This window comes from Orycteropus afer, unplaced genomic scaffold (assembly GCF_000298275.1).
Source record: "Orycteropus afer afer isolate SDZICR_OR568_19922 unplaced genomic scaffold, OryAfe1.0 scaffold00300, whole genome shotgun sequence".
NCBI lineage: Eukaryota > Metazoa > Chordata > Mammalia > Tubulidentata > Orycteropodidae > Orycteropus > Orycteropus afer.
This window is the reverse complement of record NW_006921887.1, coordinates 1,584,650-1,609,214: the sequence shown is the minus strand read 5'-3', so window position 1 is coordinate 1,609,214 and position 24,565 is coordinate 1,584,650. Positions and strand designations below refer to the sequence as shown.

At 43.6% G+C, this 24,565-nt stretch overlaps 1 protein-coding gene across 1 annotated transcript in view; it reads left to right on the top strand.

Annotated features, from left to right (window-relative positions):
* The window catches only part of GDNF (glial cell derived neurotrophic factor), a 29,120-nt gene extending 7,808 nt beyond the window's left edge, over positions 1–21,312 (top strand). Inside the window, exon 3 of the mRNA XM_007951576.1 lies at positions 20,828–21,312. Within this exon, the coding sequence (XP_007949767.1) occupies positions 20,828–21,312 (485 nt within the window). The remainder of the gene's footprint in view (positions 1–20,827) is intronic.
* Positions 21,313–24,565: the final 3,253 nt, after the last annotated feature.

The window sequence follows — 24,565 nt, the reverse complement described above, 5'->3', positions numbered from 1 at the left end:
TTCATTTTGAAGTATTGTGCCCTTGTTTTTTTTTTTAAAAAAAAAAAAAAAAAAAAAAATTCTAGGTACAGGCACAGTTGAACAACCTGTTAATCCTCAAGTAAGAGCCCTGATAGCACAGTAGTTAAGCCCTTGGCTGCTAACGGAAAAGTTGGAGGTTCGAAGTCACCAGGCAACTCACCATGCAGAAGAAAGATGTGGCAGCCTGCTTCTGTAAAGATTACAGCCTTGGAAACCCTATGGAACAGTTCTACTTTGTCCTGTAGGGTCACTATGGGTAGGACTCGACTTGACAGCAGTGGTTTTCTGGAAGCGAATAGCTACAGATGAAAACTTAAAGTTAGGATCATGGTTAACCTGGTTTTTAACAAACAGGTTTTCTATCTTGTCCTAAAATTAAATCATATAGGACTAGAGGAGATACTATGATATCCCTTTTACAGATGAAGAAATGAGACCTGGAGATTTTTTCAAGCTCATAAATCCAGTAAGTGATGAAGCCAGAATTCAAACCTCAAATGTCTAGTCCCAAAGCCAATATTGTTTGGCTTAGCACAAACTGTACTCCCAGATTAGTAAACTAAGAAGACAAACACTGACTTGCTGAAAATATAACCTTTAACCTTGAAACACAGATTTCCAAGTACATCAAGTGAGCACGCTAACAGAAAGGAGAAGCAGAGGGTATTAAATTGCCCAACCATCCTTCTGAGGAGTGGCTCATGGGTTTGAACCACCAGCCTTCTGGTTAGCAGTCATATGCCTTAGGCACTGTGCCACCAGAGCTCCTGTGTTTCCTTTAGGCTCTTTTACTTTTATTTGCAGTTGGGCCGCAATGATCCTACCCATTGTTGCCAAGTCGACTCTGACTCACAGCATCTCTCTATGTATTTGAGTAGAACTGTGCTCCATAGAGTTTTCAGCGGCTGATTTTTCAGAAATAGATCACCGGGGCTTTTTTCAGAGGCGACTCTGAAGGTGGACTCAAACTTCGAACCTTTCAGTTGTTAACCATCTACACCACCCAGGACTCCTGCAATGGGCTGTTGTTGGGTGCTGTCCAGTCATGGCTTAGGCCAGTATTACTCGTGGTTACTTCAAAGCCTATGGTGGTAGTGGTATTGTTATGTGCCGTCGAGTCGGATCCGACTCATAGCGACCCCTCCTTGGGTTTCCGAAAAAGCCTACAGTAGGAAGTTTTAAAAAGATTTCCCTGAACTCCTATAGTATTGGTACTTTTCACAGTGAGAGACTGTCACCAACTCTTTGGGACAAAGGGAGGTCTCCTCCAGTGCCTGATAGCATTTGGGAGGGCTTGTGGGAGGTACTTGTTCTCAGATCGCTCCCATTCTGCCCAGGGAAAGGGGGCATTCTTGCAGGAACCACAGCTGTCACTACTGTGAGAATAGCTGCTCTTCAGCATGGTCTGGGCTTCCAGTGGCAGAGTTTGGGTCACTATTGGGAAACAACTCTTTAACTCAGTAAAGGCAAAAAACACTTTTGCGTGAACTAAATGAAATAAATAGGTGGGAAGCAAGATTTTAAAAGGCCGTGGTCTTCAAATATTTTTGCTTGTTGCAAAAAGAATTTTGGAAAACTGTTGCACCCTTTTAAGTTGAAAATCTAAAATTTTCACCAAAAGTTTGGATAGTTTTACCAGATGTGACTTCTAGCCCATTCTGGACTTGTATACGTACTTTAAGTATATTTTTGGCAAAACCTTGGGCCTGTGAATTTAGCTTATTCAGTTTATGAAAAATCATCAAACTAATCAACCCATATGAACTGACTTTTAGGTCAGAAAAGGTCTGACTTCATTTTTCAGTTCATATACACAATTTAACATACACCTCATGATAACCATCACACGTCCAGATTTTAATTATAGGCCAGATCGGTGGCTAGGTGGATGGACAGACAGACAGGTCATGAGTGCCTGGGCTGAATGAAATAGGGAGCTCTGCTTTCAGTATTTCTTAGTTTAACATAGAATGCTCTCTCTTTTAAGTGTTCATAACACAATGAATACCCATATACCCTTCACTAAGGTTTACCTCTTATTAACATTTTGCCTCATTCCTTTTTTCTGAACCATTTGAGAGGTAGTTGCAAACATCATAACATTAAATACTTCAGCATATAAATACTTTTATGACTACTTCCATGAATAAGGCCATTGTCTTAAACCAAAATCACCAAACCATACCTGTTGCCATCTCGTGGAGACCCTATAGGACAGAGTAGAGCTGCCCCATAGGGTTTCCAAGGCTATGATCTTTACAGGACCAGACCACCACATCTTTCTCCTGTGGAGCAGCTGGTGGGTTCAAACTGCCAGTGTTTTGGTTAGCAGTCAAATGCTTTAACCACTCCGACATCAGAGCTCCTTAACTCTAATTCAGATATCATGCTCAGGAAATTTAGCATTGATACAATACTATTATCAAATATTTAGTCTATATTCAAGTTTGCAACTGTGGTAATAGTGCCCTTGATAGCTTGTGGTTTTGTTGTAAATCCAAGATTCAGTCAAGAATCACACACTGAATTTGGTTGGCATGCCTCTTTAGTCTCCTTGAACCTGGGATAGTTCCCAGGCCTTTGTATTTCCCATTACATTGACATTTGTGAAGAGTGCAGGCTTGTTGCCTGCTGTTTCACAGACTGTCCTTCAATTTGGAAATGTCTGGCTGTTTCCACATGATTAGATCCAGGTGAACGTCCTTGGAACACTGTGTCAGTGAAGATGGGTCCTCACATCAGAAGGCTCCGAGAGCAACTTGTCCCAAGGAACAATTCAGACCTGAACTGTCCTTAGGAGGCACCTGAAGGTACTTATGCCCACAGCGAAATGAGTGAGATGGGCGAGAAGTATGTCTCTCCCAGTGCAGAAGAAGGATGGTTGTGAAACGGAATGTGAGGAAAGAGCCTGCCTTCCCAAGAGCATTCTCAGCCATTCTCACTGTTAGGGGTAGCACACGTGGATGTTGAGGATCTAGAAACTGATTCCCTTAAAATTACCCATAGACACCATGAAAAGTCTTCATGCACCTCTGGCAGAACACGTGCCTCAGCTCATATAAACATACCAGTTGTCACTGAGTCGATCCTGACCCATGGGGACGCCATGTGTGTCCGTGTAAACCATGTGCCATAGGGTTTCCAATGGCTGATTTTTTGGAAGCAAATTGCCAGGCCTTTCTTCAAGGTGCCTCTGAGTGGACTTGAACCTCTAATCTTTCACATAATGCCAAATGCATTAACTGTTCGCACCACCCAGCGACTCCAGTATAAGCCATATCCAAACCCAATATAAGCCATACCCAAACCCACTGCCATCGAATTGATTCTGACTCATAGTGACCCCCATAGGGTTTCTAAGGCTGCAAATCTTTCCGGAAGCAGACTTCCTCATCTTTTTCCCATGGAGCGACTGTTGGGTTAGAACCACCAACCTTTTGGTTAGCAGTCAGTGCCTTTACAGTGCATAGTGGTTACAAAAATATCATCCCTGAACAGTGGAATCAATCAGTGCTTGTGTGGTTAATTAGAAGTCCTTTCTAGATACACAAGGAGCTCTGCTGGCATAGTAGTTAAAACATTTAGTTGCTAACAAAAAGTTCGGCAGTCTGAACCCACTAGGCACTCTATGGGAGAAAGATAAGGCAGTCTGCTTCCATGAAGATTTACAGCCTTGGAAATCCTATTAGGCAGTTTTATTCTGTCCTCAAAAGAGTCACTATGGATCGGAATTGACTTGATGGCAGTGAGTTTGGTTTTTGGTTTTCCTAGATACACAGGAGAGGCAGTGAAAACTCCCAAGATAGCCTTGATGCCTCTGCCCACAGACTACTGGCTACCACACCAGGGGGTGTGGGCCTCTAGACAGAGATGCTTTCCCTATAGAATGCAGTAGAGTAACAAGGGACCAGTGTCTGCATCCCCTTTGGGATAGTTTTGCTTTGCCTGCAGCTGTAGCACTGATCTTGCTTCCACCCCCTGTGTAAACTCACTGAAGAATTAACAGACATCACAATGCTAGTGACTTACTGTAGGCAACGTATATTGAATGCTTACTATGCGCTGGGCAGGAGCTCTGGTGGTACAGTGCGTAAGGCACTCAACTGCTAACCAGAAGGCTGGAGGTTCAAATCCACCAGCCAGTCCTCAGAAGGAACACTGGGCAATCTACTTCTATAGAGATACCACCTCAGAAACCCAAGGAGGGGTTACTATGGGTCGCAATCGGCTCAACGGCAGTGAGTTTTTTTTTTTATGCGCTGGGCACTGTGCAAAACCCTTTTATACATTATCGTATTTAATATTTACCTGAAGGGTAGGTGTGACTGTTCTCATTTTAAAGATGGAGAAATTGAGGCTCCTTAGGGTTCACAGTTTAGCTAGGATCTGGATTCCAGGCAGCCCCTAACCACTTCACAAGATCACTTCCTATCCACGTAAGACACTAGCATGTAATTCTTCTGGCTGCCTCAGAATGTTGGGAGAGAAACCAGTCACTGAAGTTATATGAATACAGTAGTTTAGGAATGACACCTATACAGGCAGTCCCCAGGTTACAACCCTCCAACTAACTGACTTACAACCCATAGTTAGGAACTAACTCCTCACCCCTACCCTTATAAAAAAAAAAAAAAAAAAAAACACCTCACTGCCATTGAGTCAGATCCAACTCATAGCGACCCCTCCTTGGGTTTCCAAGGCAGTGTCTCTATGGAAGTAGATTGCCCAACCTTCCTTCCGAGGCGTGGCTGGTGGGTTTGAACCGCCAGCCTTCTGGTTAGCAGTCAAATGCCTCAGCCACCAGAGCTCCAGCCCTCCTATTGCATTAAAAATCTGAGGTACATGCAGTGGTTTGTAATAACAAATAAGTGCTACTTTGCAACATGTATTAAAACATTATTATTACTGTGTTGTGTTAAAGATGTATTAGTGTATCTGATAGTGTTTCTTTCATGTTTTCTATGCACAGAAATGTACACTATATACTATGACAAACCTTTGCCTGATGTTAGATATGAACAGTACCTAACGGTTCCAACTTACATACAAATTTGACTTCAAGACAGATTTCGGAATGGAATCTTTCATAATGGGAGAACTACCAGTACCTGATTACCTGAACAGTCTTTTAAATTCCAGTAAATTTTTTCCCCAGGGGGGCGGCGGGTAGAAAGTGCCTCCTCACATCTAACCACAGGAATCTGCCAAGCAGCCTCAACTGATAACAAACACTTCTCTTTCACCCCTTGTATGTTCCTGTTAGGAGCTCTGGTAGCATAGTGGCTAAAGCACTTGACTGCTAACCAGAAGGCTGGCGGTTCAAACCCATCAGCCACTCCTCGGAAGGAAGGTTGGGCAATCCTACTTCCGTAGTGATACTGCCTCGGAAACCCAAGGAGGGGTCACTATGAGTTTGGGCCTACTCGACGGCAAACAACAACAATGTTCCTGTTATCTTTTCTTAGTCCTTCCCTCTTCTCACCCAAGTCCCTAAAGCCCTCAACATTCCTTTCACCTACAGCTCCCATGGTCTCAGAACAGCTGAGGGAAGTTGAATCCCAGTGGAGTAATGGGGCTTTGTGGGAGGGAGAAAGCAGACACTATACCAGGTTCCTCCCCCAGTAACCCTCTGTCTCTGATAACACCACAGAGGATTATTTTCCCAAATGACTTTTTCTGCACTTAATTTTACTGAGTAACTTTTTTGCCCTTCCCCATTAAGTTTTTTTATAAGGGCGGTAGCAGAGTTCATGGTGTGTGCTCGTTAGCGTGGGGTGTTTATTACTGACTGTGGAGCGCTTTTAGCTCACACCAGGTGTTCATGGATTAACTAACAAATGGACACCCTGTTGGGTGTTTCCCAGGCTTAAAAGCAGGAGAATAGACATTTTGCCCCCAGGGGAGCCAAGCTAATACATGGAACTGTAAAATTATTAGCATCACTAGAACAAAAGCATTGACCACATACGTAGAAATCCAAGCAGGGAAATCAGAATCTAAGCAACAAAATGAATGTTTTGTCTCTCTCTAGTGAGGCAGTCTACTTCTGTAGTGATACCGCCTGGGAACCCAAGGAGGGGCTGCCGTGAGTCGGGGCTGACTTGACGGCACACAACAACAAGTTGAGGTTTCCTGGTTGTTTAGATTCATGGAGTAATTTTCAGCACATACATTATATGTTTTCTTAGTTGAGTTGTAGGATAATGGGTCAAGGAAGGGTATAACTAGCAAGTGTATGTGATGTTGGTCAAAGTGGGCTGTGACAGTAAATAAAATGGCATTTTGCTTTGAAGCATGGCTTTTAAAAGTATTCCCAAGGCTCCTTATTCTATGTTGTGAAGTGGTTTGTATTCTCGTTGGTCTTTTTCTCCTGCCTTGAGAGAATCCAGAAATGCTTTTTTAAAAAACTGTTGTTTTTACAATGCAAATACTTTTCAAGTAAACCCATGTCACACCTATTGTTAACAAAGTACTGATCATGGAAGGAATGCACTGGTAGATCTGAAAATGGTCACAAAGACTTGCTTCAGCTTCTGGCTGTTCTTAGAAAAAGAGATGTGGTGGACCCCTCTAGTAGTTAACCCAAGAAGAGCCCATGACCAGGCCAGTCTAACACTAGACAAGTATTGTTCTGGTTACCTCTGGGCATCTCTGACAAGAATATACCACGAATGGGATGGCTTAAACAAACAGGAGTTATTTCTCTCACAGTTTAGAGGCTTTAAGTCCAAGTTCAAAGTACTAGGCTCTAGGGGCTGGGTGAAAGCTCCTCAACCTTGGCTTCACCTCTGCCTCCTGCTCCCGGCCCACTGGAGCTAGAGGCTTTTCTTCTCTCAGGCAGCTGCTGGCTGCTGAGGCTGACAAGCCCAAAGTTGAAAAGTAAAAAGGCACAGTCCCAATGTTACCAAACTACAAACCAAAGTCACTGCCGTCGAGTCAGATCCGACTCATAGCGACCCCTCCTTGGGTTTTTGAGGCGGTATCACGACTCGAAGGCAAATAACAACAACAACAACAACAACATCACTATGGAAGTAGATTGCCCAACCTCCCTTCTGAGGAGTAGCTGGTGGTTTTGAACTGCTAGCCTTCTGGTTAACAGTCAAATGCCTTAGGCACTATGCTACCAGAGCTCCTCCAAACCACACGGCAGGCCATTAATTCAAGTCCATTAAAAGTCCCAAGGTCAGCAGAGCATGGCAGGCTGCTGAACAACAACTTAACTACATTCAGGATTCAAATGTGCCATAGCTAGAGACCGTTTCCTAAGGTTTCTCCTTATATACAGGAAGCAGACCAAATCCCTAAGGCAGCTGCTCACGGTAGATTCCACCATGGAGTTAATTAATAATCTCACCATGGGGAATAACTACATCCAGGTGCCTAGCCAAGTTGACACAAACTTCACCACCACAAGTGCTCTGTCTAAAACAGGAAAACAAGGGTGGTCGTTACATAATGTGCTCTGTAGCAGCTGTTCCTATTTGGTGCTTAGTGTCCTATGGGCTTCCTTCCTTTCTTTTTCTTTTCTTTTTTTTTTCAATTATCAATTAAGTGATACAGTCAACACTTTTAAGTAGCAGATGGACAGAACTTTGCAGAATTTTTCAGAGAACTGGAACATTCTCATAGATTAACCCTACACATTTCAGAGAGCCCTGTTGTTGTTGTTATGTGCCGTCGAGTCAGACCCGACTCATAGCAACCCCTCCTGGGGTTTCTGAGGCAGTATCACTACAGAAGTAGATTGTTCAACCTTCCTTCCGAGGAGTGGCTGGTGGGTTTGAACCACCAGCCTTCTGGTTAGCAGTCAAGTGCCTTAACCACTTAGCTACCAGAGCTCCTCAGAGGTCCCTAGAGATCAAATAAAAACAAGGATTGACAGCCCCTTGATCAGCTTCAAAGACATGCTATGAGGCCCTCCCAATACATTCCAGTGAGTGATTCTAGTCTTGGAGTCATAGCCAGAAGCTAGGTCTGACCTAAATGTGCTTGAAGCAACAAAAACAGAAATGAATAAAATAGATTTTGAGAAAATGGCAAGTTCAGTGTTGGACTTGGTGATGGAGACTGAAGGAATTGTATTGTGTCAATATAGTGTACGTCCTTTTAGGAACCACTGGGTCCATCTCTACTTTTACACATGAGGAAAGTGAGGCTTAAGGACTCCTGACCCTAGAACCCAGGTACTTTGAAACTCTGTCTAGGACCCTGCCTACACATTCTCTCACCTCTCCTAAATGGGACATAAGGAAATGACTTGATGGATTTGACAGAGGATTGTTGTTGTTGTTGTTATGTGCCATCAAGTCAGACCTGACTCCTAGCAACCCCTCCTTGGGTTTCCGAGGCAGTATCACTATAGAAGTAGATTGCCCCATCTTCCTTCCAAGAAGTGGCTGGTGGGTTTGAACGACCAGCCCTCTGGTTAGCTGTCAAGCGCCTTAGGCACTACGCTACCATAGCTCCAGAGGATTGCTGGTGATTATTTCAAATATAGCCAAGATGGTGAGCCAAGAAGTATATTAGAACTTAAATTCTGAAGCACTTGGTTTGTGGAAGGCTGTGGTCTGCAGTGGGAGCCCTGACTCCATTTTGAGTCAGATACCAGTTGATGTCTTTCTGACCTTTAAGCCAACACTGTGGCTATGCATAGATGAGTTCTCAGATAAACCTAGAAAGAGGCAATTTGCCCTCAGAAAGAGTGTGGTTGAAAGTAGATTATGATCACCCAAAGAACTAGGGAACTTGCCTGGGTGTGTCCTTATCTAACTTAAATTAAGCTTGGGTCCTGATATTGCCACCTTGTTGCTATGACTCTGGTCACATGGTCATGGGTCATATCCAGACCACCACATAGTCAAGCCCCAGAAACAATCCTGTTTTAATCCTTTTTAATCTTTAATTAGGAGCTCTGGTAGCATAGTGCCTTAGGCACTTGACTGCTAACCAGAAGGCAGGTGGTTCAAACCCACCAGCCACTCCTCAGAAGGAATATGGGGCAATCTACTTCCATAGTGATACTGCCTCAGAAACCCAAGGAGGGGTCGCTATGAGTCGGGTCCGACTCGACGGCACATAACAACAATAACAACAACAATCTTCAGTTATGTACGTATCCCAGTCATAGTCCTTTCCCCACTTCTGTAGTCCCACCTACAACAGTGAAGAATCAATCTGCAACCCATCGTGATTTTGTGGTGATTCCCTTTGTTTTCAATCATATATTAGCCCCATGGCCATAATTCAGTGGACTCCATTCAGCATTCTGTACTGTACATATGCTGACGGTTTTCCTCATCCTGGATGCCTAAGGCATTTGACTGCTAACCAGAAGGCTAGAGGTTCAAACCCACCAGCCACTGCTCAGAAGGAAGATTGGGCAATCTAGTTCCATAGTGATATCACCTAGGAAACCCAAGGAGGGGTCACTGAGTTGGATCCAATTTGACGGCAGTGAGTTTGGTTTAGTTTTAAGGCTTAATACAAGTGTCTCTATTGAACCTGTTTGAATCTGGGCTCTTTTGCCCCTATTACAGATGTATACTGAAGAGGTAGGAGCTCTGGTAGCATAGTGGCTAAGACTCTTGCCTGCTAACCAGAAGGCTGGTGGTTCAAACCCACCAGCCACTCCTCGGAAGGAAGGTTGGGCAATCCTACTTCCGTAGTGATACTGCCTCGGAAACCCAAGGAGGGGTCGCTATGAGTCGGGGCCGACTCGATGGCACATAACAACAACAACAACTGAAGAGGTAGAGAACTGCTAGATCCTAAGATAATTCCTGTGAGGTCATGTGGTCCTTGTGGTGGTGGCTGACCCCAGTGCTGCTGGGGCCTCAGCCAGAGCCATCTTTTCCCTGACACAGGTGACTGAAAGCGTGGGGACACTTTTCGCCCAAGGGTTTTAGAGCAGGGGAAGGCCCCAGAGAATAGTGAATTTATCTCAGAAGGGTTAGATGACTAGTCCAAGGTCAGATGCTGGCCAGGGACTGACCCAGGACTGGAATTCAGGGCTCTGTTCTCTCCAGCAATGCAGTGAAAGGCTCGTTTGGTGCCAGGGTGTCTTTGAGGAGCTTCCGGACACGAGGCCTCTCTCTCAGAACCTGTTGCCCTTGGCTGCCGGTGTTCCGGTTTTAACTGGGAAATTGCCAAATCTGCCTTAGAGCGATATGCAAGACCCAGGGTGTGGGAGACCTACTCCTGAAGGGATGGCCTTCCCCTTTGTAGGGACAAGTTCCTGTATTCCTTGGCCCAGGACAGCCTGCCTTTAGAATCTACTCAATGTGCCTAAAGTTCAGACTGAAATTTCAGGCAGAAAGTGTATTTCTCACTTCTAGTTCTGAGTTTGGTAAATGTCTCAGGGGAAACCAGCTTATCTTGCTCAGGAACCAGAGTAAACAGCCATACGCAGTGAGTCTTGGTAGAATTTTTCCTTAAAAGCAGACCGGCAGCATGGAGTAAGTACTAGAACAAGTTGGATCTTTGAAAGGAAACCATCTGGGTCCACGTTTACTAGTTCTGTGGCCTTGGGCAAATATTTGTGCTCTGGAGGCTCAGCTGTTGTCGGGTTTAAAGTTAATGTTGTGTGAAAGAGCCTAAAACCAGCAGGCCTCCAGCCCTCTTCATACTGGTCATATTTTTAAGTGTGTCCCGGAAGATGCTATTTGAGACAGAGAATTATGAAATTTCATAAACTGAGGAATTTTTCCTTATTTTCATCTGATAAATCATTTTGCTTATTTTGCCTAAAGTTAGTAAGACTCAGGCATGTAGTTTCTATCATAGTATTTTAATATTAGTGAAAGAAAATCACGTGTGTACCTTATTAGAAGGTTAAAATAAACCAGTTGCCATCAAGTAGATTCCAAGTCCTGGCAACCCCACATGTGTCATAGTAGACCTTTTTTCACCCCGTAGGGTTTTCATTGCTTGACTTTTTGGAAGAAAGATTACTGGGCTTTTCTTCTGAGTTTCCTCTAGGTGCACTCCAACCTCCAACCGTTTGAGTAGCAGCTGAGCATGTTAACGATTTTTACCACCCAGGGACGAGGTAAAAATAACCTGTTCCCAAAAAGTCACATTTGTTGGAATTCTTCTTGAGAGGGTGTATCAATCCTAGGCTGATTATTTTCTTTTCATATAAATATGGGGGGGGGCGGTGTTGTATATAAATACACAGGAGCTCTGGTGGCTTGGTGCCTAAGATATTTGACTGCTAACCAGAGGGCTGGTGGTTCAAACCCACCAGCCACTCCTCGGAAAGAAGATCAGGCAATCTACTTCCATAGTGATACCGCTCGGAAACCCAAGCAGTGTTCACTATGAGTTGGCTCTGACTCGACAGCAGTGAGGTTTTTTTTTTTTTTTTTTTGGTATATAAATACACATATGTATATGTATGTATAAAAAATAGAAGTTTTTGCTCTTTCTCTTTATATACACAATATGTATATAAAGAGAAAGAGCAAAAACTTCTATTTTCCATATATTTTGTCTACAGAGCAATGCTTTGTACAGGCTGGAAAAGGAACATCAGATTAAATACTGCAACCTCCAGGAGGCTTTCCAGTTTTCTCCCCCTGTTGGTGGACAGGAATCCTGAATGGTGCAAAGGGTTAATGCACTTGACTGCTAATCAAATGTTTGGGGGATCAAGTCCATCCAGAGGTGCCTCAGAAGAAAGACCTGGAGATCAACTTCTGAAAGATCAGCCTTTGAAAACTCCATGGGCACAGTTCTACTCTAACAGACACGGGGGCAGTGTGAGTTGGAGTTTACTCAGCGGCAACTGGCTTGGTTTTGTTTTGCTTTTGTCAGTGGACAGCCTCTCATAGAAACTTCACACACAGGTCAGGCTGCCCAGCACTTCGGCAGTCCCAGGAACAGCAGACCACCCAGAACTGAGCACTACCAGGAAATAAGGGGACACACATGCTGGTTCCAGATGCACCTCTCACCTGTGTAGTCTTGGCTAAGGCGGTAGCTCATATCCCTATAACCAAAAAAAAAAAAAAACTCAGTGCCATCGAGTGAATTCCAACTCATAATTGACCCCCTTTGACTTTCTGAGGCAGTAAATCTTTACTGAAGTAGATTGCCCAGTCTTCTTTCCATGGAGTGGCTGATGGGTTTGAACTACCAGCCTTCTGGATAGAAGTCAAATGCCTTAGTCACTATGCTACCAGAGATTCTTGTTCATCCCTATAGACTTCAGTAAATTAACTCTTGCTCTTCCTAAACATAGAAGCTGGGCACTTGACAATAAAAATGGAGGCTGGCGGGACCATGAAACCAAATGTGCATGAACTGTTGTGTTTAAATAAATCTGCTTTGTAAATTTGCACCCACATCACAATAAAAAAAAAATTCTTAAAAAATAGAGGCTAGCCCTCCCCAGAGCAAGAAGTACCTGGGCCTTGTCTCTGGGACCCTTGCCTCCTCCGAGGTTGGCCTAGGCAGAACTCAAGCCTGGCTCAGGTACTAGGGTCAGGCTCCCTGTTTCCCAGGGCCCTCTAAGCCACAGAACACCTTCCTCCTATCCTCCAGAGTTCACGCCTACTCTTCAAAACCGAAACCAAACTCACTCCCATCGAGTTGACTCCAACCCATAGCAACCCCCTTTGGGTTTCCGAGGCAGTAAATCTTTATATGGAAGTAGATTGCCCGTCTTCCTTCCATGGAGTGGCTGGTGGGTTAGAACCACCAACCTTCTGGTTAGCAGTCAAATGCCTTAGGCACGACACCACCAGATCTCCTTCTCCTCAACACTTCATAGCTAACTTTGAGCTGACTCTCTCTCTAATCCACTGTTTGAAGACTTGGACTAAAGCTCGCCTTAGATTCTCAGCTTGGCTGAGAAGGAGGACAACCCAGTACTCATTTGAGAATATATATATATATATACACATTTTGATAAAGGGAGCTCTGGTAGCATAGTGCCTAAGGCACTTGACTGCTAACCAGAAGGCTGGTGGTTCAAACCCACCAGCCACTCCTTGGAAGGAAGGTTGGGCAATCCTACTTCCGTAGTGATACTGCCTCGGAAACCCAAGGAGGGGTCACTATGAGTCAGGGCTGACTCAACAGCAAATAACAACAACAACTTTGATTAAAATATATTGAACCTACGCTGTTTTGGGGAGCTCTGGTGGTGCAGTGCCTAAGGCATTTGACTGCTAACCAGAAGCTTGGCGGTTCAGACCCACCAGTGACTCCACAGAAGAAAAACAGGGTGATCTACTTCCTTAAAGATTTACTGCCTCAGAAACCCAAAGGGGGTCACTATGAGTCAGAATCGACTTGATACTGTTTTTAAGAAATCTGACCTTTCAAAAGAATGTTTTGTCCATTGACCCCAGCTTAACCAAGATAACATTCTGAATTATGTAATTTTTAGTTTGACTATTACAGGGAGTACCCTGAGCCCTCTGCATTGTTCCTATAAAAGTGCAATTAACTTTACAAAATCGCCCATATTCCAGTCCTTTGTTCCTGAAATGACATTACTATTTTCCCCCCATAATCCAAGTGAAGCAAAGTCCTTGCAATGAACGGTTTGTTCCTAGAATCATGCCCCAGAAGAGGGTTCATTTGTTTAAATAAGACTGTTTACAGACAGGACGCATCAAAGTTAAAATATTTTAAATAGAATAATGCCAAAATATTTGCTTGCACTCTGAATGATGACTTAAATGCATTTGAGCATTCTGATATTTCAAAAAGTTTAGCTTTTAGATGGGCATGTTTTCCAAGACATACCATCCGAGTGGGTCTGGGAAATGAGCAGGGTCAACCTTTTTTAAAAAATGATGCTCCTCTTCTGTGGTTTGCAAGCTTTTTACTATTGAAGTTAATACTGACAAGGGCTGTTTGCATATCTGACATTCTGCCAAGTCCTCTGTAGGATGCAGAAGAAAGTGATATGCTGTTAAGTGTCTTAATTCTGGGACCTAATCCAAACCCAGACCCCTTGCCTTCCCTGCAGCTCGGTGAGTTCCTTGAAGGCTGGTGAGGCTGTGGGCTTTCCATTCTGTCACGGGAGTTCCCTGTGCAGCTTGGCCTGCAGACAGGCTCAGTGAGGTTCACCAGCACATAACACACCTCTGTGGCAGTGCCTAATCCTAAGGCCCCCAAAATACCTATGCATTGAGGCTCTCTCTGTGAATTAACTCAGTCATCATGAAAAATCTGGGATTTGGAATCTGGTTGAAAGAGACAGACCTATCTGCTCAGTGGTTTGAGAAATATAATGTTGCCCTTTTCTGGTTTCCAAAATTCATATTCATGTAAAACTTTCAGGATAAATATTTATAGTTTGTTCTGTTTTTCAAGAATGAAGGGGGTGGGGAAAACCCTTTCATCTCAGTAGAAGTTGCCTATGGCCTGAACTTAGAGCTTAAATATTTTCATATTTACAGCAAAGTCTGAGGGAGATTTTCCCATGGAAGGGAAAAGTTCTCATTAACTACAACCTTCAGTTTAACACATTGAACATTTATCAAGTGCTTCTTAGATGCGAGGATGCCTTTCAATTCAGGGTTAAGCGTCTATCCATCACATCAGCCAGAAACATCAATGGTTTGTGCATTCGCTTACTACAAAGGCTGAGTGGAATTTAAAATAAGGAAAAGCAGACTAATGTTCTCATGATGAAGTACTGAAAAAAAATGATTACCATCAAGTCGACTTCAAGACTACATATGTCTGAGTAGAAGTGTGCTCCGTAACTTTCAATGGCTAATGTTCTTGGAAGTAAATCACCAGGCCTTTCTTCCAAGGTGCTTTCTACCAAACCAAACGCACTGCCATGGAGTCAGCTCCAACTCATAGCGACCCTTCCTTGGGTTTCCGAGGTGGTATCACTATGGAAGTAGATTGCCCAGTCTTCCTTCCGAGAAGTGGCTGGTGGGTTTGAACCGCCAGCCTTCTGGTCAGCAGTCACATGCCTTAGGCACTATGCTACTAGAGCTCCCTAGGTAGACTCAAACCTCAGCCTTTCAGTTAGCAACCAAGCATGTTAAACTATTTGTACTGCCCAGGGACTCCAATGAAATATAACTGTGTCCTAAATATCATAATATTTGTCCCATGCAGTATTTGGGACATCATTGTACTAAAAAACTATTCTCTATTCAGCTGAAATTACAATTTAACAAAGCGTTGTGTACTTTCCCTGATAACCTGAATCCTACTATATTTTCAAACAAAGGCTGTGACAAAGCCGTGCATTCAAAATGCCTTAAAGGGGAAAAAATGTGTTTTTTTGAGAACTTTGAAAGCATTAAGTACTTAATATAACCCTGTAAGTGCTTACACTTGTTATTACAAGAACTGCAGTAACATAAATTACGTAATTTATCATATTATATAGATTAATGAGTCCCAGCGTAAGTTGAACGTTTAATAACTCGAATGTTTTCCCATTACCTTATGTTAAAATTTTAGTAATGTTTCCTCCTCATTTCTGATTAATCTTCAGTCAACAATTATTCTTAATTGATTTTCTCTTTCTATGTTCCCAGGTTCTTAAGTTAACGATCTATTCAGGAATTTTTAAATAGAGTTGAGGACTCAGTGTGAGTCATTTGGTGAAACAAAGAGTCTGTTCTAGAATTTGAAGACTCTTTTGCATTTTGATTAATCACCCCTAATATATCAGTCCCAGGAGATGTAGCATTCTGCTTCTGTAAAGATTATAGCCTTGGGAACTCTATGGGGCAAGCCTACTGTATCATATAGAGTCTCTGTGAGTCAAAATCAACTCAACAGCAATGGGTTAATTTATCAGTTTTAGAAGTTCAGATTTCTGTGGAAGTGTGGTTTTATGAAACTGAGCATAAAAATCACTGCCGTCGAGACAGATCTGACTCATAATGACCCCTCCTTGGGTTTCCGAGGCAGTATCACTATAGGAGTAGATTGCCCAACCTTCCTTCCAAGGAATGGCTGGTGGGTTTGAACCACCGTCCTTCTGGTTAGCAGTCAAGTGCCTTAGGCACTATGCCACCAGAGCTCCCATCTGTATTTATTTCCTTGTTTATAGCTTTTTATTGAAGAATCACAAAGAATATAAGCAGTTCATTTTAAAATAAGTAGTTCATATGTCTTAAAGTGATTTCAAAGTTAAATAAAAAAAATTCTTAAGGAAATCCAGTTAGAAAGTGGTTCAAGAGAGATAATGAACTAAGAACACTCTTCCCGTCCTTGTTGGTAAGTTACTGTCAGGGAGCATGAGCACAGGAGTCACTGAGCATGGTCATCGAGAGCCACTATATGAAGGCTGCAGGAGGCTGATGAGGGAAAGGCAGTTGGAGATGGTTGTTCAAGCCTCAGGTGGCAGATCACTCTGCTATTCAGGGTATCTGTGTGCTGTGGCCTGTTTAGGGTGGAGATATTCATTTCATAATGATGCTATTCTCATCTGAAGTCCAAGTCTGCCCTTGAAAAATGAAGGATGCCCACCCCCCGCCCCCCAAAGTCTCTGGGTGGTTCAAATAGTTAACACTTTTGGCTTAAAACCAAAAGATTGGTGGTTGGAGTCTACCTGGAGCCACCTCGGAAGAAAGATCTGGCAATCTACTTTCAAAAAATCAGCCACTGAGAACCCTACAGTTGTAACCGGACACACACGTCATCGCCATGAATCAAAATGAACTTCACAGGAACTGATCTTGTTCTTTCTGTTAAGGAGACCTTATTCATTCAACAAGTATTTCTATGGGTTTCTTGTGGCCCAGGCCCTCCTCTAAGCACTTGAGATCCATCAATAAGTAAGCCAGACAAAGGTCCTTGCCTCCTGGAGCTAACATTCTATCAGTGGAGACTCCACAAATAAAAACAGAAACATAATGCATAAGTAAATTACAGTGTGTTAGGCACTATGTGTGTAAGCATTACGGGGGAAAGAGCAGGGCAAGGGGATCTGCATTCAGGGTTGGGGAAGAATTGCATTTCAAACAGGGAGTTCACAGTGGGCTTTGTTGATGGTGACATTTGAGCAAAAACTTGAAGTGAGCCACAAGGCATTCTGTAGAAACAGTATTCTAAGTAGCAGGAACACCCAGCACAAAGGCCTTGAGTCTCTGGTTGTGTAGGAGATGAGGTTCTCAACCTGGAATGGTTTCCATTCCCGCCCGTCCAAACATTCAGCAATGTCTGGAAGCAGGTTACTGTCTCATGACTGGGGTGGAGGGTGCTAATGGTATCTAGTGGATAGAGACCAGGAATGCTGGCACACTTTCTACAATGCACAAGAAAGCCCCCACAACAAAGAATAATCTGGCCCAATATGTCAATAATGTAAAGACTGAAAAGTCCTGTTTGAGGATTAGTAAGGAGGCTATGGGACCAGGAGGGGAGGGAGTACAGAGGAAGGAAGTAGGAGATGAAGTCAGAAATAAGGAAGTCTGGGGAGTAGAGTGTGGCCAGGTCAGGTGGGCCTTAGTCCAGCATAGACTTAGGTTTTTGTTCCAAGAGCATGGGGAACTATAGGAAGGGTTTGCGCAGAAGAGAAGTGTGATCTGGCTTAACATTTAAAGAGGATCCCTTTGGTGCTGGATGGGAAAGAGATTGAACCGGGCCAAAGGCACAAGGAGAAGGATCATTTGGGGGCTATTGCAGTTGTCTGATGGCACAGGGCCAAAGGCATTTGACTGCTAACCAGAAGGTTGTGGTTCAAACCCACCAGCCACTCCGTAGAAGGAAGGTTGGGCAATCTAGTTCCGTAAAGATTTACCACCTTGGAAACCCAATGGAGGTCGCTATGAGTCAGAATAGGTTCAATAGCAGTGGGTTTGGTTCGGGTTTGGCAGTCATCCAGGTAAGATACGATAAGGCTTGGACAAGGGCAGAAGCAGCTTCTTGACTTTGGTGCAGTAGAACCATCCAGTGATAAAGGTCAGTTATGAGGCAATGAAGTCTTGGGCATTCACTTTTTTCATTACTATATATCATGATACCAGTTAAGTCACCTTGGTTAGATTTTGTGTGATACAACAGGATACCTTAATTTAACAATTAAATAGATTAGGTCTATAACAAAGCAACTTGACATGGGTTATTGTTGTTAAGTGCCATCGAGTTGATTCCGACTTGTAGCGACCCTACGTACAACAGAATGAAACACCGCCTGGTCCTGTGTCATCTCACAATCCTCACTGTGCTTGAGGCATGAGTTAGGCACTGTATAATCCTTTCGTGTGTTAACATAGTCTTGGCAAAAAAAAAAAAAAAAAGACTCTTCCTAACAACTCCTTTGAGTAAGATTAATTGAGGTATATTTTTTATAAAATATACATATGACCCTAAATAGACTAAACTACTTGAAAATGGGGTGCAGAGAATGTGAAAGGTCTAGTACAGTTGGTCCTCTGTATCCACAGGTTCCACAAGGAGGGGTCACTATGAGTGGGGGCCAACTCCAGTGCACATAACAACAACAACAATAGGTATTGTAAGTAGCGACCCTCCTTGGGTTTCCGAGGCAATATCTCTCTGGAAGTAGATTGCCCAATCTTCCTTCTGAGGAGTGGCTGGTGGGTTTGAACTGCCAGCCTTCTGGTTAGTGGTCAAATGCCTTAGGCACTACACCACCAGAGCTCCCGTGTAAGTAATCTAGAGGTGAGTTAAGAATACAGGAGGATGTACGTAGGTTATATGTGAATACTATACCATTTTATTTAGGGGCTTGAGCATCTGTGGATTTCGGTATGGGGGATAGAGCCTGGAACCAGTCCCCCACAGATGCCGAGGGACAACTCTATCTAATAAACAGGATGTTGCATTCTTTCTTTTTTCTAAATTTATCAAATTGATCAAATCATTATTTTTCTCACACATGATTAGCCAAAAGAAATACTGAGACACTGGTGAAAACACCAAGCAATTGCTGATTCATACTATTTACCCAAAGTTCTCATCCTCCCCACACCCTCAAGTGTGATCACACTAGAGTCCATATCTCTTGTCCTATTTTCAATGAAAGAATCAGCCGGGCCAGCAGGAGTACTCGTGACAACCTGGGAATGCAACAGTGACTCTACAGGAGAAAATGCCTGGCATTCTGCTCCTGTGGAGGTTACAGCCTACGAAACCCTATGAGGCAGCTCTGTCCTGTCCTACGGAGTCACTATCAGTAGAGTTCAAATCAACAGCACATAATAATAACCACAACAAGAGTAACAGCCCGGAGTACCTAGATGGTACAAACAGTTGACACATTCAGCTACTAACCAAAACGTTGGAGGTTCCACTCCACCCAGAAGCACTTCAGAAGAAAGCCCTGGCAATCTATTTCTGATAAATCAGCCCTTGAGACCTCTCTGGAGTGCAGTTCTTCTCTGGCACACATAGGGTCACCATGAGTCAGAGCTGACTGAAAGCAACAGGTTACCGTTAATGACAGCCTGGACTCAGGGCTGGTTCTGCCCACAAACAGCATCTCATTTCCAATCATTACCATGAAACATTTAAATATCATAGCACACTATTACCAGGCTATTGTTCTCAAGTCATGCTATTCCTAGACGAAAACCAAACCCACTGCCATTGAGTCGATTCCAACTCATAGTGACCCCCATTGGGTTTCTAAGGCTGTAAATCTTTATGGAAGCAGACTGCCTCATCTTTCTTCTGCAGAGCGGCTAGTGGATTCAAACCACCGACCCAAATGCCTTAACTGTTGCACTATCCAAGCTCCTTATGCTATTCATAGGAGGTGGTAAATTAGTATTTTATGTTAATAAAAATTAGGCTTTGTTTAGCTCCTTAATGTCTTTTAGGAAAGTTTTAAAGTGTAATTGATTTGTTCTCTCAAAATTGGTTCTCAACCCATTCAGCCATGCAGAGATGTTGAGTCTAAACAGATGTCATGGTGCCCTCTACAGCAGCACTCAATATTCAGACTAAAGCATATGTCGAAAGACCTCACTGATCCAAGGTCATCTTTTTTTGACCCTCAAAAACAGTGTTTCACAATGTTTGGGCCATGGACCACTTAACATCAGAATTCTTCATTGGGGAGGGGTTTATTGAAAATGCAGATTCCTTGGCCCCCTTTGCAGACCACATGACTCAGGATGTTTGTGGTGGGGTCAGGAATCTGCATTTCAATGAGCTTCACAGAGCACTCTCATGCCCACTCACGTTTGAGAACTACTGCTCAAGGTTACGGTACTAAGCAAAACAACGGACTGAGGAACAACCTGCTCACGGCAACATTCCTATTTCCAGTTGCTATCAAGTCAACCTCAACTCATGGCGACCCCGTGTGGGTGAAAGGAGAACTCTGTCCCTAGACTTTCAATGGCTGGTTTTTCAGAAGTAGAACACCAGGCCTTTCTTCCAGGGTGCCTTTGGGTGCACTCAAACCTCCAGCCTCTCAATTAGCAGCCAAGTATATTAACCAGTCACACCGCCCAGGGACCCGAGGCTTGTTAAAAAATGGCAGCTGTTTTGCCGCGTGTATTCTCAATAACAACAACAACAAATTAAATAAAATTTAGAAGAAGGAAAAAATGGTGGACATTATTCCAGTGGAAAAAATACACTTCCAAGGATTTGTTTCCTACCAGGAAGTGTGTCACCTACCATGTTATTCTCCTCTTCCAGCTAAGTAATCTTTCTTCTGCAAAGGGTGCATTTTAATCTCTGTTCTTGGGGCTTCCAGTGGTCACTCAGCTCAACTGGCTGATAGTTTTGCTGTGGGTCCAATTCTGGCTGACTTTAGGGGGCACTTTGATCTAGAAAAGTGCTTGAAATGATCATTGTCATGGTCTTATGTGACATTTTCTCTTTTCTTGTTGAACAGCACGTATGCCAGAGGATTATCCTGATCAGTTTGATGATGTCATGGATTTTATTCAAGCCACCATTAAAAGGCTGAAAAGGTCACCAGATAAACAAATGGCAGTGTTTCCTAGAAGAGAGCGGAATCGGCAAGCTGCAGCTGCCAACCCGGAGAATTCCAGAGGGAAAGGCCGGAAAGGCCAGAGGGGCAGAAATCGGGGTTGTGTCTTAACTGCAATACATTTAAATGTCACTGACTTGGGCTTGGGCTATGAAACCAAGGAGGAACTGATTTTTAGGTACTGCAGCGGCTCTTGTGATGCAGCTGAGAATATGTACGACAAAATATTAAAAAACTTATCCAAAAGTAGAAGGCTGGTGAGTGACAAAGTGGGGCAGGCATGTTGCAGACCCATCGCCTTTGATGATGACCTGTCATTTTTAGACGATAACCTGGTTTACCATATTCTAAGGAAGCATTCCGCTAAAAGGTGTGGATGTATCTGACTCCAGCTCCAGAGACTGCTGTGTATTGCATTCCTGCTTCGGTACAAAGTAAGGGACCAAGGTTCCCAGGAAATGTTTGCCCAGAGTGGAAGATGAGGACCAAGGAGGCAGAAGAGGAAGCTCAGGAGGACGGGGAAGGCACCCGTTGTGGGAGCCTGGTAGGAGATCCAGCTGAGAAAACGGGACAGGAGAGAGAGAACGCGGCTGTCTAGTTTCTCCAGGACGGCAGCCGATGTCATCAGAAGCTCAGGGCTGGTGTCCCTGGCTGGGTGTTGCCATCATTTCATCTGATACAGTCCACCATCACCAATCACTGGCACTGCGCGGATGCACTTGAAGAACCAAACCACTGAGTGTCCCATGGTTGGTTTTCACATGTTAGAAGACACCAGGGAAACAGGAATCCTGGGGTGAGCCCACTTGTCATGACATGTTACTGCTGAAGGTCAGAAAGAGTCCTTTTCTGGCACTCAGTTGAGACATGGCCCCCAAAAGAAAACAACAAAAACAAAGACACAAGAGATAATACCCTCTGAATCTGAAAGTTGAGGCCTGAGGTTTATGACAACCAGCGTTTCTGTGAACAGTTGGCGATTGATTTGGAACATGGTGTGTGGGGTGGGAAGAAGTTGGATAGGCACCAAAGAAGCTGTCCTCATGACTAAAACAAACCTGAAGGTATTTCCTTTTGCTCCTTGGAAACAGGAAACAAGTTGTGGCTTTCAGCAGCATTCTTGTAGGAGAGCGAGTGGGGAGGGCCCCCGCTGCACAGGGACAGGGAGACATGCATGCCCTGTCAGTTTACAGAGAGGCAGATGTTACATACCCCCCAGCCCCATCTATGTGTGGTCACCGGTGACCAGAAAAGCTACTCGATGCAATGCATCTGTTTCAGATACAGAAATATAGAGAAGCTATTTATTGAGATTTAAGTTATTATTATTTATTACCATTCACTAATGAATTTCTCTTTTTTCCCTTATTTATTAAAGTTTCTTTTCAAAGGTGCCAAAGTATATGTGCTCGCAAAACACAAAGAAAGGTGACAAAAGAAATTTTAATTGGGAACAAGGGTCCATGCTTTTCAAAGTATTAAAAATGTCTTTTTGCTAACCAAAAATCACTTACTTTACCTTTTTAAGAAAAGCCCTGGTTAACTTCCCCACATTTCAGCATTTTCCATATATATGTCTATTTTAAATCGATGTCAGAGGAGTGTCTCTGCCAGTCCACCATTTCAGGGGCAATGTGCGGAGACCATTGCACTTGACTTTATTTTTTCATTGCTTCATCACTGAACAAATTATGCCATAAGTTCCACTGTCTGTCATATTTAGGCTTTCTTTCTCCTCCTGGTCTATCTATCTATTCTGTGTATAACCACATATGTAAAAGGTTAAATTCCTTTTAGTAGGTAGTTCTGGATTTCATGTTGACTCAAAAGTAAAGTAAAACTGTCTGTCAGGCAGCCAAGGTTTTGTCCGACTTTTTGAGACCCTTCCTCCACCGCCCTAAGACACAGGTGGTTTGGCCAGTTCAGGCCAAGTAGCACACTTTTGGCCTTCCAGAAGCGGGGTCTGCCTGGTTCTCTATAAAAGGCACTTAGCTGTGGTCTTGGCTCAACAGCTGCTGCTCCCGTATACCCGATCCCTGAAAGAAGGTGACTGAGCAGGGTAGAGGTGAAAGAGCTTTAGCCTGGCCCTGGGTGTACACGTGCAGAGAGCCTCACACTCACCCACAGTAGAGTGTGCTACCTTGACGAAGAAAGAGTTTGGAGGGGAGGAAGTGCAGAATCAGAACAGCTTCTCATCAGTGCCCCAAATTGTGCATTTGTCTGGCAGCTGACAGGGACACTATGCACTGGGCCCTGTATTAGAGCTTTTCACAAATTTCATGAAAGGGATTTTTATCAAGGAGATAATCTATCGCTCTCTGTGGCTATTAACCACAAAAGTATGACGGGTTGAACATTTAATGACCTCCTAGCTTCCCATAAGTGATCATGTTATTTTGGCAAAGTAACCCAAAAACAGCAGTTAGCAGACATCCGCTACCTGTGCCCCAAAACACTTACGTTCTCCTTCATTCTGCCATCTCTGTCCTTTCTGCTCTTTTTGCGTGACTTGGAAATAGAGGAAATGGACCTCCTTCTCACCCTCTCCTGGGGGCCAAAGCAGGGGCCTTGCTGAGAAGCAGCCTGCTCAAGGCAGGACAAACCCAACTGTCTGGTCATTTTTGACACATTATTTGGATGTAGCACCAGGGTCATCTGTCTGACTCAGATAACAATGGCAGATTTGGTGGCCAAGGTTCCCAGGTTGTAGCTCCCACATCCCCAAGGATAGTCCCTATCCACAAGGGCTATAGGATTCCAATGGGTGTTGACAACTTGCCCCAGCATCGTCTATGCACCATAAGCAGGTTTTAACTTACATTGTTCCACCAACTCCACAAAAGGGTAAAGTTTGTGATTTTTCTTTATCATTGCTATTACTATCTGATATATAGTAAGGAGTGCACTTCTTTGGAAGTTCTGACTTCTCTGATCTGTCTTGGTCATTTGTGTTATACAACCAAAGTTCTCTACAGACTTTATTTTTGTACAATATTATTTTGTAACTTTTTATGAATAAAAACTCATTTCTATTGCTCTCTGTACTTCTGTGCTACCTCATGTGCCTGTGGACCACAGCTGGGCCAGGCACACCATCCACAGCACACCACTCCTTATTTATCACCATGAGTAGGTTCCAAAGACGAGGTCGTTATGTGAAAATTGACATTATATGAAAATGGAGGATGACTACAGCCAATCACCAAATGGAAGATGACTACATCCATTATATAATTGCCAGATTACATCATTATGTAAATACCAAACCACTGAGAATCATAGCCCAGCCAAGCTGATACATAACCCTCACAGCCAGCGTTACTCTTGCCTCATCCCTCAGCATCCATTACTGCCTGACGTACATCGTTAATGTGCAACATAGTTAATATTTTTAACTATTGTTGTCTTAAGTGTGAAATGTCAGCTAACAAGACAGTTGTTAAGTGAGGAGTAAGTGCATTTATTTTCAGCCAGGGCCTGGCTTAGAAGGCCACCCTCTGGTTGGTCAGTTGCCCACTGGTTGGTCAATTGCTATGCCTATCAGCTCCCCACAACCAATCACCACCCAGGCAGGAAACAATTACAAAGTTGTTCTTCATTTATTCCTGTAAAAAATAATTTATGACGTGCCTACTCCCC